Below are 12,293 nucleotides of genomic sequence, written 5' to 3' on the forward strand. Positions count from 1 at the left end.
TAGCACAGAGGAATTTTCGCTCTTTGGGGATTTTTCTCCTTTTGAATCTCCTGTGTTTCCATGAGAGCAATGGCTTTGGCCCGGGCGACCGCATGAAAAAGCTATTGCTCAGAATTGAGAACAATCAGCTTATTGCTGAAACATATAGAGATTATCATCATATCATCAACAGGGAGCACTATACAATCCCCCATGGGGTACATCAGATAGCTCAACCCATTATATTGGTTAAATACAATGCAGAGCAAAACCAAAGCAGGTGGAGGCTGGGGTGGCTGTGGGTGAAATTCTGCTCAGCCAATTTAACACACCGAGTGTGTGTTTGAGATGGAAGGTCTTAAATTGACCACCTATTCGTGTACGTGCTTTTGATAAGACCGTAAACAGTAACTAGAATATCCCGCCAGAAATAGCTACACCTATTAGAAGTGGTAGTAGTAGTAGTAGTAATGTATGAATTAGTGATATTAGTACTTGTTGTATATGTAGTAGAAGAATTAGTAGTAGCAGTTCATCACATTGATTTAATTCCTATGTTTTATAATCTTGAAATATATACATGAATTGATATCCACTGATCCTCTCTCTCTCAGACAGAAATGAGGAACCCTAAATCAGTGTAGTTGCTCTAGTTCAAGTATACGTCTCTCTACCAACCAGGCATCGCCACAGTTAAGCCACAGTAGCAGCCTGTTCTTAGCAGCAAGGACTTCATCAGTGGAGAGTCAACAATGGAGCTGCTTCCATCTCTAGCCAAGAAGCCAGCAGACTGCACAGTACTTGTGAGTACTTAAGTCAGTTTGTTTTTAGAGAAATGAACTTGGGGGGTGGCTGGAAAAAAGTTAATGCTGCGTACAAAAAAAGGGAAACACTTATTTTGAGTGCCAGGACAACATTCGCAGGACACATTGCACACAAGATGCATTGCTCACAAGTGTTGTCACAGCTGTAAAGACTGACTTATTGCTGGAAAAGAGGCCCTTGTATGTGTGTGTGTGTGTGTGTGTGTGTGTGTGTGTGTGTGTGTGTGTGTGTGTGTGTGTGTGTGTGTGTGTGTGTGTGTGTGTGTGTGTGTGTGTGTGTGTGTGTGTGTGTGTGTGCGCGTGCGTGCGTGCGTGCGTTAAAATTTCATGGGTTTGTATGTGTACATATGTTTGAATGTGCTTTGCATGTGAGCTTGGTGGGTGGGTTTGCTTTGTGGAAAGGCCGCCATGGCAGGCCAAATATTCGGTGGGGCAGCTGTACAATCAAAGCACAGTTAGAAAAGCATAGCATGGGATTTAACTCTACAATTATAAAGCCTTACTAATAAATGTTCTCACAGTATAGTACAGTATATCTATAATATAGATATACTAGTGGTATATATCATGGCCGATATCCAAGACAATCAATGGTATCATAGTACGCCACCATATATTGATCTTGAACTATATGCCAGCCTCATCTTTTTGAATTAAATCCCCTCAGTAGTACCGCTGTCAATCTACACTTACTCTGATTCCCTTCACTGTTTTTCTTCAACTATTTTACTCATTTAACTAGGTATTCATGTCTTTGTGCGTCAATGCTTTCATCATCATTTCAGTCCATGAAGATATTAACATTTATATTTGCATTACCAACTTTCGATCATAATTGTATGAAACTAAATGTCAAACGAGAGGTTGCGTTTCTTTGCTTTAGATACCCTGACGTATAAATAGCAAGGCCATCAGATCGGAAGAAATTTGTGAATTTATTTTGAGAAATATGAGAGGCTGCCATATACAGACCATTACTAGGTCAGCATGAGGAGTGGAAAGAATAGTCAAACAAATGCCAGAGGACCCGAAGGTTTAGCTTACTCAAATACTGTAAAGAATTTGTCTGTAAGACTGTAATTGTATTGTAACAGAGACTACTTAATTGTATTCAACACTTGCTACAAATACATTTAATTAATCAATTCGCATTGCCAACCATTATCTGCGGCCGCAGATAATAAAAATATAAAATAGGAGATGCTGCCCTCTAGTGATCAAATGCTACATTTTGTGGAATCTTCCGTCCTAACTTTATTATGTTCTGTTATCGTTTTTCCCCTCAATATAGTACAAACATTTGTACATATACAAATTTCAAATGACGATGTACCACAAATAATCACGGCACAAGCCGTGTTCCGTTAATAATAAATGATAAATCCGGTGTGAAGCTCCTGGGCGGAAACGAGCGTCGTGGTGGACTTGAGGAGCCGCAGCTTCCCGTCCGCTCCGGTCGCTCAGTGTAGTTGCTCCCGTGTTCCTTTGGGTGGTGGCCGTCTGTTTTCACAAGTTTGGAATTCCTCCAAGCTTTAGTCGAGGAGTTTGTGTCGGGAACCCATCATTTTAAAAACACTAGTTTAGTGTCGCGTAAGGCGCGTTTCGTGTTTGGAGGGAAATAAATTATTTCTCTGTAAGAAAAAAAGTGAGTTTACTTTAGCTACCGTTAGCTTAGCGACTAGGGAGGGAGGCTACTTCAGCTGGCTGGCTCGCTAGCGAAATATCTGTCCGATGCAGGCCATCAAGTGTGTGGTCGTGGGCGACGGGTAAGTGGACCTTTTTGTGTACATTAAGTTTGATAACTTTTGGTTCGCTCTTTAGTCAATTTATCCTCTACACTTTTTGAATCACTGTTACGTGGATGGCTAGTTATAACCCGCTACGCCTACTAGTAGCAACTGTTGGCGTCCGACACCAGCTTATTCTAAGTGCTTAGCGCAAGCTAGCGGCGGTGTTAGCTCCCTGCTAGCATCTGGGATCCATGGTTGGGAAGGACCGCAGAGTAGCAAAGTACGGAGCTGACTCATTGACGATTCTTGACATTGATAATTCATTTTAGTCAAAGATCACTTCACTTCTGGTTTGGTTTGTTATGTAAACAAGTGTTTACACCTGAATTACTATTTTTAAGAGGTTAATGTTCATACAAAGCACTTGATTTCACGTTTTAATTGTTGGCTATTTCAGAATTACTTTTGTAATGATCCAGAGACACCGATTACAGAGTAAATACAAAAAGGACACATTTTTTCCGCATACCATCAGACAACCAAAAACTATGCGCTAGACTCCTAAATAGAAATTGAAAGTAGCCAGACCAAAAATAGACGCCCTTCATTTTTGGCATTCCTGTTCATACCGTATGTTGTTATTGTTCAATAGTGCTGGGCACGGTTGTCTATAATTTTTAAGTTCCATGGCATCTTAAAAATGACAAGCATTCGAACTTATATTTAATGCAAACTATATTTAACTGTTTTTATTTTGTATTCTTCCAGGGCTGTTGGTAAAACATGCCTACTCATCAGCTACACTACCAATGCCTTCCCTGGGGAGTACATCCCCACAGTGTAAGTAGCAACACAAGACAACTCTCTTTTTCCTCATCGACCGGAGCCTCCTTTGTCTTTTTACATTAGTGTTCTAAGTGCACACCTGCTATATAATTCAAAAGACTGCAACTCTATAAACAATGTTTGAGATTAGTTTAACCATGTTTGAATTCATGGCATTGTGCAGTTAAATAACATCTCAAGGAGTTCCCTAGAAATGTTATTATAAAATTATACATTTTGTGAGATTCATGTCATCATAAATTGCATCGTCAGGCCGAGTTCACTGGCTTAGCCATTATGATACTGTGTTTGTAAACATAAGTCAAACTTATAGTCTGAAGTGAACCCTCTGTTTCAGCTTGTATTCAAGCGCTGCGATTAAAAAAGTGTTTGAAGCTGAGTGTGTTAGGAAGGGGTGGGTTGTGTTATACCCATGGTTACAACCCATTCCGACTTTGATAATTTTTAATACAGCCGGTGAGTATTGGCGTTGTAATGAACAATGTACTTCAGAACGTAATACTATAGCTTCACACACTGTTTAAACACTAAATCCCTCTAAATTGTCTTATTTTAGTAAGTCACAAAGTGGTATAGATTACTATGTTGGTGATCATATGACATATGTCCACGTTTAAATAGACCTATTTGGATTCACTGCCCGTTTTGCCACAAATGTTTATATTACATCTTTCCTCAGCTTCGACAACTATTCTGCAAATGTGATGGTAGATGGGAAACCGGTGAATCTGGGACTGTGGGACACAGCTGGGCAAGAGGACTATGATCGACTCAGGCCACTGTCCTACCCACAAACGGTACACTGAAGTGCACATGTTTATCTACACGTATTACAGTAGCTGGTTTCAGAGCACTGTTTCCATAGATGGGTGTCAGCTGAACAATGTCAGCGTGGAGCTGCTGAACTGTATTGACTTGGTTTGGCTCTTCATTGATCAGGGTCTGAATCCCTTCTGAAAGCAGGCTCTTGGGGTCTGTAGTGAAGGGTTCTTAATATACTATGTCCTGCAGCAAGAAGTGAGAGTGCTGGTGGTGGTCTTTCACTTTCTCAACACAAGGTTCTCTGTGCTTAAAGCAATGCCTTGCATCAGAAACGGGACATGACTCTGGAAGACCATACATTGTGGTTTTAACTAATGAATGGGTTCTTTTGTCATGATGGGGTTGCTGGTACTAGCCCGCTGGATGGATGCTTAATATATTTTAGATATATTTGAAGGTTTGCATTGGAAAGTTTTGCAATTTGAGTTATCATCAACTTTTTCCCTTGTAATTAATGTCATGTCTATCTACCTTTTTTCAGGATGTGTTCCTGATCTGTTTTTCTCTAGTGAGTCCAGCCTCCTTTGAAAATGTCAGAGCCAAGGTGAGCGGTCATTATCTTGCACATTATCTTCCTAGATTTGTCTTCAGATTGTGTGATCGCACAACTGTTTAATTCCTGTTAACAATCCAATAATAATCACTTGGGTGTCAAGTGTGGTCAGTTCACATGTAACGCCCCTAGCTACAAGCTCTGACCACACCCCCTCTCTTCCAGTGGTACCCAGAGGTTCGACACCACTGCCCCAACACGCCCATCATCCTGGTGGGCACCAAGCTCGACCTGAGGGATGACAAGGACACCATTGAGAAGCTGAAGGAGAAGAAGCTGAACCCCATCACCTACCCTCAGGGCCTGGCCATGGCCAAGGAGATAGGTGAGCTCAACAATATGGAGTGGTCTAAATGTCATGAAATTAGTTCGTTTAGCTATTTATTTTATCCCGAAAAGTAACTCCCTTTTTAGTTATTGCAGCCTTGCATATACAACAATAAAAGTGCCCACTCTCATGTGATTGATTTATCCTAGATTAATTGCAAGCGGATCATAAAGGTGATGATTAGGCTAATCAACAGTTGCATAATAAAGCAATTAAACACAACAATCCCACATCCGACATTTTGCCTTGGGAAGTTAAAGAAATGGCGTTTTCAAGGAGTTCCTGCCAATGTCAAACTTCGTATGGTCTTACTGTGATCCAGCCTGTCTCCTCCTCAACACGTGTCACTCATGCCTTTCCTCCCCACCAGGCGCGGTGAAGTACCTGGAGTGCTCAGCGCTGACCCAGCGCGGCCTTAAGACGGTTTTCGACGAGGCCATCCGGGCAGTCCTTTGCCCGCCCCCCGTGAAGAAGAGGAGGAGGAGGAAGTGCATGCTGATGTAAACACAGCAACAGGAAAGGGCTCCTTTTGTGAAACATTTGGCTGCAGTCTGAGCTTAACTATTTCAAAGGGGCAAGAGCGCAAAAATGGGGTGTTTGTGTTAACTGACGAATTACTTGATTGCTGCCTGGCGTTAACACTTAAAAGAACAAGCCCCATCAGATGTATTCATTGTTATTCCCCTAACACTAAGAAACCCTCACTTTTTTTTATTAACTTTTTCATTTAATTTGAAAAAATAATAATATGACACTAATTCCTTTTTCTCACATCAGTAGTTGGCTGTTTTTCTTTTTTTGCTTCCACTGGAGAACCCATTTTTGTTTACATTTAATCTGCTACATATGAGGCTTTGCCAAAGTGAACGGTTATGTTTCATCTCCTGTGTTTTACCTCAACATCCGGGGGGGGGAGGGGGGGAGAAGAAACGACTGAACTGTGTATGTGAGGAAACAGCTAATGAACTCTAATTGACTGTAACACTAGAGAACAACGGTGGTAGCAGTTGGGATCAGTACAGATCACCCTCCGACATCCCCTGTTGATTAACAAATCAAACCGTGCTTATCGTCGCAGTGCACGGCTGTCATCCACACGCTGCAGCCAGGCCAACCATTTCCCTTTTGTATGCTAGAAAACCAATAGGTGACGGCTCTCTCTCACGTTGTATGTAGAAGTATACAAGTACCAGTGACTTGACTATCCCTGTGCCGATTGCTCCCGTCTCGGTATTTTTTGCACTGAAACAGTACCAACAGTGTTTCGGATTGGAGAGAGAGAGAGAGAGAGGGTGCAAGAGTGTGCGCGCGTGTGGGCACAATGAAGTCTTCTGTAGGAGTGCTTATTAACGAGCCAAGAGAGAGAGGTTGAAGGCTCCTCATTGGCTAGACATACTTTTGAGTTGTACACGACATCCTGACGCTACCGTGTTATATAACGTTAACGCGTAACACTATTCAGTATAGCCTCCATATGTTTTGTAACTGGATTTACCTTCTAGCCATAGTACCGTCGCCATCTCTGTAGAGGTGTTGTGTGGCAGAAGGCATGTTGACCTTGGCCATTCCATCGCCGGGTATATAACCGTATTGTAAGTTCACGTTCGAGAGTCTTTGTTCTGTTGCATACTTCCAATGATAATTTCAGGACTTTTTAATAGATCTGCTTTTTCTATTCTTTTTAAATGAGCATTGTTCAAAGGGCACAGTTGCATTAGAGGAGGCGATTTAACTCATTAATTCTAGCAGTGTTCCATCTGAAAAATGAAAGCACACACTTTTATCTTGCTAAATGTGTGTTTATTTTTGACAATGTAGCAGAATTTTTAAAAAAGCAAATAAATTCATTTAAAATTGTCCCTTGTATATGTCTACAACTGATTTGACCTGTTCAAAACAATAGGGCTATTTAGATGCATGTTTAAGTTAAGTTCTCGGAGACAATCATATTTTTTATGTAGCTGGAGTTAAAAAAAAGGCACCAAATACAATATCCATGGCAACCATTCCTTCTTTGCAGAGTCCTGTATTTATTCTGTGGCCTCCCACCGCTCCAATACAAGCTTGGCAGAAACGGCATCCTCAATTCCCAAACCTAGAGCACAAAATAAAGCGTGAATGTTTCCAAAGTAATTTAAAACACACAAAACACTGCATGGTAAATGCTTTGCTATGTTAGGTAACTTCTTTTGGACTTTGGTGGTTTTTTTTCCCACACCATTTTACTAATCAGTTACCGAGGCTCATGTTGAACTCTTGCACAGTAAGTAAGCCTCTGGAAGGGTTATATTTTTCTGTCGAGAGATGTCTCTAGGGCTGCAATTGAAGACTCACCAAGTGATTTGAATACTGTGGTCTTTTCTCTGAGGGCTGGTCTCGTTTCATTCAGAACCTCCCCAAGCTCTGCAAAAACTGTGGCCTAAAATATGCACGAATTAAAAAGATAAAGTAATAGAAATGGACACTTGGCAGGGACCTCACGGTACAACATTAAGATTTGCATTTGCTGAAACGATATGTAATGTTGTAAATATAAACATTCTGTAACAATATATTTGTTCGATTTTCTTTTTGCTTACCAATTCCTAGCAAAGATGTGTTTGTTGATATGAAAACACACTTTAATATCGTAAGTTTTACCGGTAATTACTGACTTTTTTTTTTCCTATTAATAAATATAAATATTCAAATGCTCAACTTCAGCCCTCAACTATGCCACATTCCTTTGTAATTTATAGCTCATATCACCACCAGAGAAACAAAATAAATAACATTGCTATCAAGCTTACTACATTACAACCTACTGAACTGGACCACCTACCCCAGACAGGATGACATCTCCTGACTCGGTTGTGGCACCTTCCCGGCTGTCCACATACACCACAGCCTCCCTCATCAACTCGTCGTCCAATTCACGCCAATCTGGCCTGCAGGCCCCTACCGCTGCTCCACACACACAAACACCCAGGGGCAACCGCAAAGAGGAATGTGAATTGATCTATGCAGGGGTTTAGATGTTCATAATTCTGTTCATGTTTTTTTATTTACCTGCCACATGGGCTCCCGGTTTGATCCATTTTCCAAACAAAATGGGTTGGGTTGCCCTGGTAACGGTCACTATAGCGTCTGCATCTTTTACAGCCTCCTCCACCGTGACACAAACTTTCACAGGACCAGCCACAGATCGGCTGAAAGCCTCCGCCCTCTCCCTCGTTCTGCTCCACACACGCACCTATGGAGGACACAACGTAACCGGGAACCCCTTGGTGCATGGCTCAGTCAAACCTGAATGCTGCATCAACCCTCAGCACACTACTTAGTATTTGGTGATTAAGGAGACACTTTCTTCAATGGCAAACTACAGTGAATTTAAATACAGGTCCTTACAAAGCATGCAGGGGACAGGCATCTTACACAGGTTGCGGACATTAATGCCCAATCCCATTTCTACCCCTTACCCCTTCCCCTTGTTTTGAAGGGGGAAGGGGAAGGGGAACGGCGAAATGGGATTGGGCCTAAAAATCAACCACCATACTTTTCGGACCAGAGATTTAGACGGCTGTAACACAGTTTTGGCTGACACAACTGTAGCCTACCTCTTTGAAAGTGAATATTTCTGTGAAGACATTGTAGTGGCTGAGGGCCTCATTCCCTGTTCCAAGGATGGCCAACACTTCAGCCTGGGCAGGCATCAACCACTACAAGCCCCAAGACGTGTCAAACATGGAAAAAACGTTAACTGATTACAGGGGGAATAATTGATAACGAGTATGAAGCAATGTTTTTTTGCAAAGAGTCTTGATCAACTTGAAACCTTTTTAAATCGTAATATTATTGACAGTATAAAAGTTATAGTTAAGAGTAGGCCTATGTCATGATCAAAGAGAAAGGTAGGCCTTTTACCTTGGCAGAAATGGCCGATGCTGCTGCGGTTCTCATAGCGGTGATGACTTCTCCATCTATTATCTTCAACGGCATAATTGTATTTGTAAGCACAATTACAATGCTATCAATGAACCTTTACCTGCACTTTGTAACTTTTTCTACTGCAGCCAAAATCAATTTCCGATCGAAAGTATTTGTTATTGGGAGAGTATCCGATCCAGAATACTTTGTATCATTAAATCAATGTGGTCTGGATTGGGTTAGGGCCCACAACATCACCAAAATAAAGTTACAGGATTCGGTAACCGTTCAAAATTAGTAGTAGGCCAACTATCCAGTAGGCCTAAGTCCTCTGCCAGAGATTCCCAGAATTGGTTGAAGGTTCCCATAACGGTATCGAGATTCCCCCAGAGAGGAACCGTAAGGGCCCTCAAAGATAATTAGATATTTTTTGTGCCGGCGAAATGCACATCGCTTGGACCCCTGCATAACTGCTTGCAGTTCTAGTTAGATATTAAAATGTAATGCTATTAAATAATTATTTTTGCAATAAACAGCTGAAATAAAATGTTTCTGAGGAAATAAACCCTTTAAACTGCCTATTCAATCTGCCTTGGACCGTAAAACGGTTAAATTAAAGACCTTTGTCCGTGTATCAGAATGCTGCTGACTCAGCAGTTGTTGGGGAGTTGTTATGTTGGCAATGCGGACATATGCCTACTTACAGCTTTGACATTTCCATACTCTGGATTAAACAAGAGCACAGTGGCTTGTGTGGACGGCAGAGTTGAACCATCTTCTCTCTTGTAAAAACACACCATCTTAGTGCTCAGGATTCCTTCTTGTTCCATGTACGTAGGCATAAGTCCCAGGAATCTGATCACGTTATTCACAATGAGAAGATTTGTCATAAATAAAGCATGATTTAACCTAATACAATAAAACAAACGCGGTGTTGAACCACATGCTACACAGATGACCCAGTGTGTAGACATAATTATAACCTACCCATTGTATTTGCTCAAGGGGATCACGCTCCGTAGAGGTTGAATTATCTCCAAACTATTCTTTCTGGAGAATATTGCCAGCGCTGACTCCAACCTTGGAATAAGATCTATGTAACGCAAGACACGTTTTACTTCATCTCTCGATATGACAATCGGTGGACTATCCATATCCGCACGGGAATGAGGTCAGATACACAACGCCAAAGTCGGTATGAGAGTTGAGTCAGGGATTGAATGTCTAACTTTTAGCTGGCTCTGCCGGGAGTAGGCGTACATCCTGTAAAAAACTGAAAACGTAGTATTCACGACTTTTCTGCTATATTTCCCACTCCGAAATATAAGATCTAAAACAAGAAATGCATACTGTAGTAATAGCGGACGTGATTTCATTTCGTTCGAGATCATATATTTCAAAAATCGATCAAATATTTGTATTGATTTTTACAATTTAAACTAGGGGAATATGATAAGTACCCGTAAGAATTGCATGCAGATTTGAACTTTACATGGTGGTCGTACGTCGCTCAACATCGGTGAAGTAATTCATTGACTACGTTGGTTTGCCTGATTTGGTGTGTTTCATGCCCAAAGAATGAGTCTCTACATAACCACTTGGTCTTTACAAGACATTTCGGAAATTGAGGCATATCATCTCTAGTTAGTAGTCAGCCAGAGTTGACCAGGGAGAGGCTGCAGCCAATCTCCCTCGTATGTCACCGTTAAGATATTTGTTAATAGGTTGATCCAGGCATTAAGAAATGCATGTCCCCACTTAACACAGTATAAATATAATTGTACACACTAACACAGCACTCCAAAAACAAAATGTTTTATTACAAAATATGAATAACCGATGACTGTATATCATTACAGTATTTGGTCACACACAAAAAAGAAAAAGAGGGAATTTCAAGGCCTACCCAAATATCTTACATAATATAAAACAAAAATACATTGAATACTATGGCGTAGCTTTTCCCATCCTTTGTGTCCTAAAAAATATTTACACAAGCAGTCTCTCAATGGATAGCTGCACCGACTGAATTTGTGGCTTCAGCTGAGATCCCTCCTTTATGGTGACAGAGGTGGCAATGACGGGACGAGACACCCCACACGCGCGGCCCAAGGCCTGCTTGGAGCGCACAAACACGTATGGGACGTTCTTGTCTTCGCAGAGCAGCGGCAGGTGAAGAATGATCTCCAGTGGTTCAGCATCAGCGGCCATCACAATGAACTCTGAGATGCCCCTGTTCAGGGTTTTGGTTGCTGGAGGAGAAGAGATAAATTAGATATGAGGAAAGGGAAAGATATTTTGTAGCGTTAGCGTAAACACTTGTCGAACAGACGTTTAATAAAAAATGCGGGGGGATTTATATCAGTTTGTTCCCACTTCACTTCCATATCACATGTAGAGTGTAACGTTTTGTGAAAAACAAGCATGTTTAAAAGGGCCTAAGCGTAATAGACACATGTTGTATGACTCAATTTGAAATACAGAGCGGCGCTGAGATGCGGCAAGAGCGACCAGACATGAATGGTTTGGCCAGGAAACGTGTAAATAAAGCGTGCAACATGTGTGTACGGACAGAAGAACACTATCGTTTTTTGAAGAAATGTAAACAGAAAATTACCTTCGTTGGCCCCCTTCCTCAACTGTTTGTAGCTGGAAGCCTGCTGCACGAGGTCCAGGATGGTTTTAGTCATGTTCGCGTCGGCCAGTGGGTAGGCCTTGGGGTTCACTTCAGCTTCAGTCTACCAACAAACAAATAAAGGCATCAGATAACTATGTACTATTATCAACATCATCACCGAGAACTCGCATCAGAATATATTCGGTAGTTTGCGCTGTGTTAACTTTAAGCAGTTCGCCATCATGGTTAGCTCGCTAGGCCATAACTCACCATGGTGGAATCGTTTTTTAAATGTTCCGGTCCCCTCGGCGAAATGCTTCACGGAGGACTATTTGCCTTTTCTCGAGTGTAAAAGGAAAACACAACAAAATGTTATGAAAAGTGGCTAATCTGTCGTTTTACGGCTACGGTCTCTTGGAAGATGTTGCAGTCAACTATGCAGTAGTACGTTGGATACACGTGTGTGCGAGAGACATGCGTAAACTTCGGTTGAAGAACGTTGGACAGGAAGTATACTCTGCGTACACTTCCGGTTAAACACACGTATCATTTATCGTATAATTTTTTTCCCTTCGACATTTGATATCCCAGTAAGGGTTTATTTATTAATTTTCACCAGCAACATCACCATTTGGTAATTAATCATTTATTAGGAGGAGTGTTGTTGCAGCCGCACATTTTTTTTTCT

General features: G+C 41.4%; 3 protein-coding genes across 3 annotated transcripts; 1 reads left to right on the forward strand and 2 right to left on the reverse strand.

Moving 5' to 3' along the window:
* Positions 1-2,211: 2,211 nt before the first annotated feature.
* LOC130370975 (ras-related C3 botulinum toxin substrate 1) lies at positions 2,212-6,451 on the forward strand. Its single transcript, XM_056576552.1, has 6 exons — positions 2,212-2,569; positions 3,302-3,373; positions 4,059-4,176; positions 4,683-4,745; positions 4,920-5,079; positions 5,453-6,451. The coding sequence occupies exons 1-6, from the start codon at positions 2,535-2,537 to the stop codon at positions 5,584-5,586; spliced, it is 582 nt and encodes a 193-aa protein (XP_056432527.1). The 5' UTR covers positions 2,212-2,534; the 3' UTR covers positions 5,587-6,451.
* A 481-nt stretch (positions 6,452-6,932) lies between these two features.
* Positions 6,933-10,695, reverse strand: crym (crystallin, mu). Its single transcript, XM_056576550.1, has 8 exons — positions 9,976-10,695; positions 9,693-9,843; positions 8,986-9,048; positions 8,679-8,780; positions 8,131-8,314; positions 7,904-8,025; positions 7,417-7,501; positions 6,933-7,177 (listed from the first exon to the last, which is right to left on the reverse strand). Exons 1-8 carry the CDS (start codon positions 10,140-10,142, stop codon positions 7,113-7,115), a joined length of 939 nt encoding a protein of 312 aa, XP_056432525.1. The 5' UTR covers positions 10,143-10,695; the 3' UTR covers positions 6,933-7,112.
* Positions 10,696-10,787: 92 nt separating this feature from the next.
* On the reverse strand, positions 10,788-12,174 carry snu13b (SNU13 homolog, small nuclear ribonucleoprotein b (U4/U6.U5)). The gene is made up of 3 exons (XM_056576558.1): positions 11,876-12,174; positions 11,606-11,726; positions 10,788-11,240 (listed from the first exon to the last, which is right to left on the reverse strand). Exons 1-3 carry the CDS (start codon positions 11,876-11,878, stop codon positions 10,978-10,980), a joined length of 387 nt encoding a protein of 128 aa, XP_056432533.1. The 5' UTR covers positions 11,879-12,174; the 3' UTR covers positions 10,788-10,977.
* Positions 12,175-12,293: the final 119 nt, after the last annotated feature.

The sequence above is a fragment of the Gadus chalcogrammus genome, chromosome 18 (genome assembly GCF_026213295.1).
Source record: "Gadus chalcogrammus isolate NIFS_2021 chromosome 18, NIFS_Gcha_1.0, whole genome shotgun sequence".
NCBI lineage: Eukaryota > Metazoa > Chordata > Actinopteri > Gadiformes > Gadidae > Gadus > Gadus chalcogrammus.

What these genes read in the sequence shown, in the direction of transcription:
- snu13b (XM_056576558.1), bottom strand. An exon ending in GAGGAAGGGGGCCAACGAAG is followed by an intron (nt 11,241 to 11,605) that starts GTAATTTTCTGT and finishes CTTCTCCTCCAG; the next exon opens with CAACCAAAACCCTGAACAGG.
- LOC130370975 (XM_056576552.1), top strand. Translation starts at nt 2,535, where the DNA reads ATGCAGGCCATCAAGTGTGTGGTCGTGGGCGACGG. An exon ending in TGTGTGGTCGTGGGCGACGG is followed by an intron (nt 2,570 to 3,301) that starts GTAAGTGGACCT and finishes GTATTCTTCCAG; the next exon opens with GGCTGTTGGTAAAACATGCC. An exon ending in TTGAAAATGTCAGAGCCAAG is followed by an intron (nt 4,746 to 4,919) that starts GTGAGCGGTCAT and finishes CCTCTCTTCCAG; the next exon opens with TGGTACCCAGAGGTTCGACA.
- crym (XM_056576550.1), bottom strand. Translation starts at nt 10,142, where the DNA reads ATGGATAGTCCACCGATTGTCATATCGAGAGATGAAGTAAAACGTGTC. An exon ending in GAGATGTCATCCTGTCTGGG is followed by an intron (nt 7,502 to 7,903) that starts GTAGGTGGTCCA and finishes TGCATATTTTAG; the next exon opens with GCCACAGTTTTTGCAGAGCT. An exon ending in CACAGTATTCAAATCACTTG is followed by an intron (nt 7,178 to 7,416) that starts GTGAGTCTTCAA and finishes TTTGTGCTCTAG; the next exon opens with GTTTGGGAATTGAGGATGCC.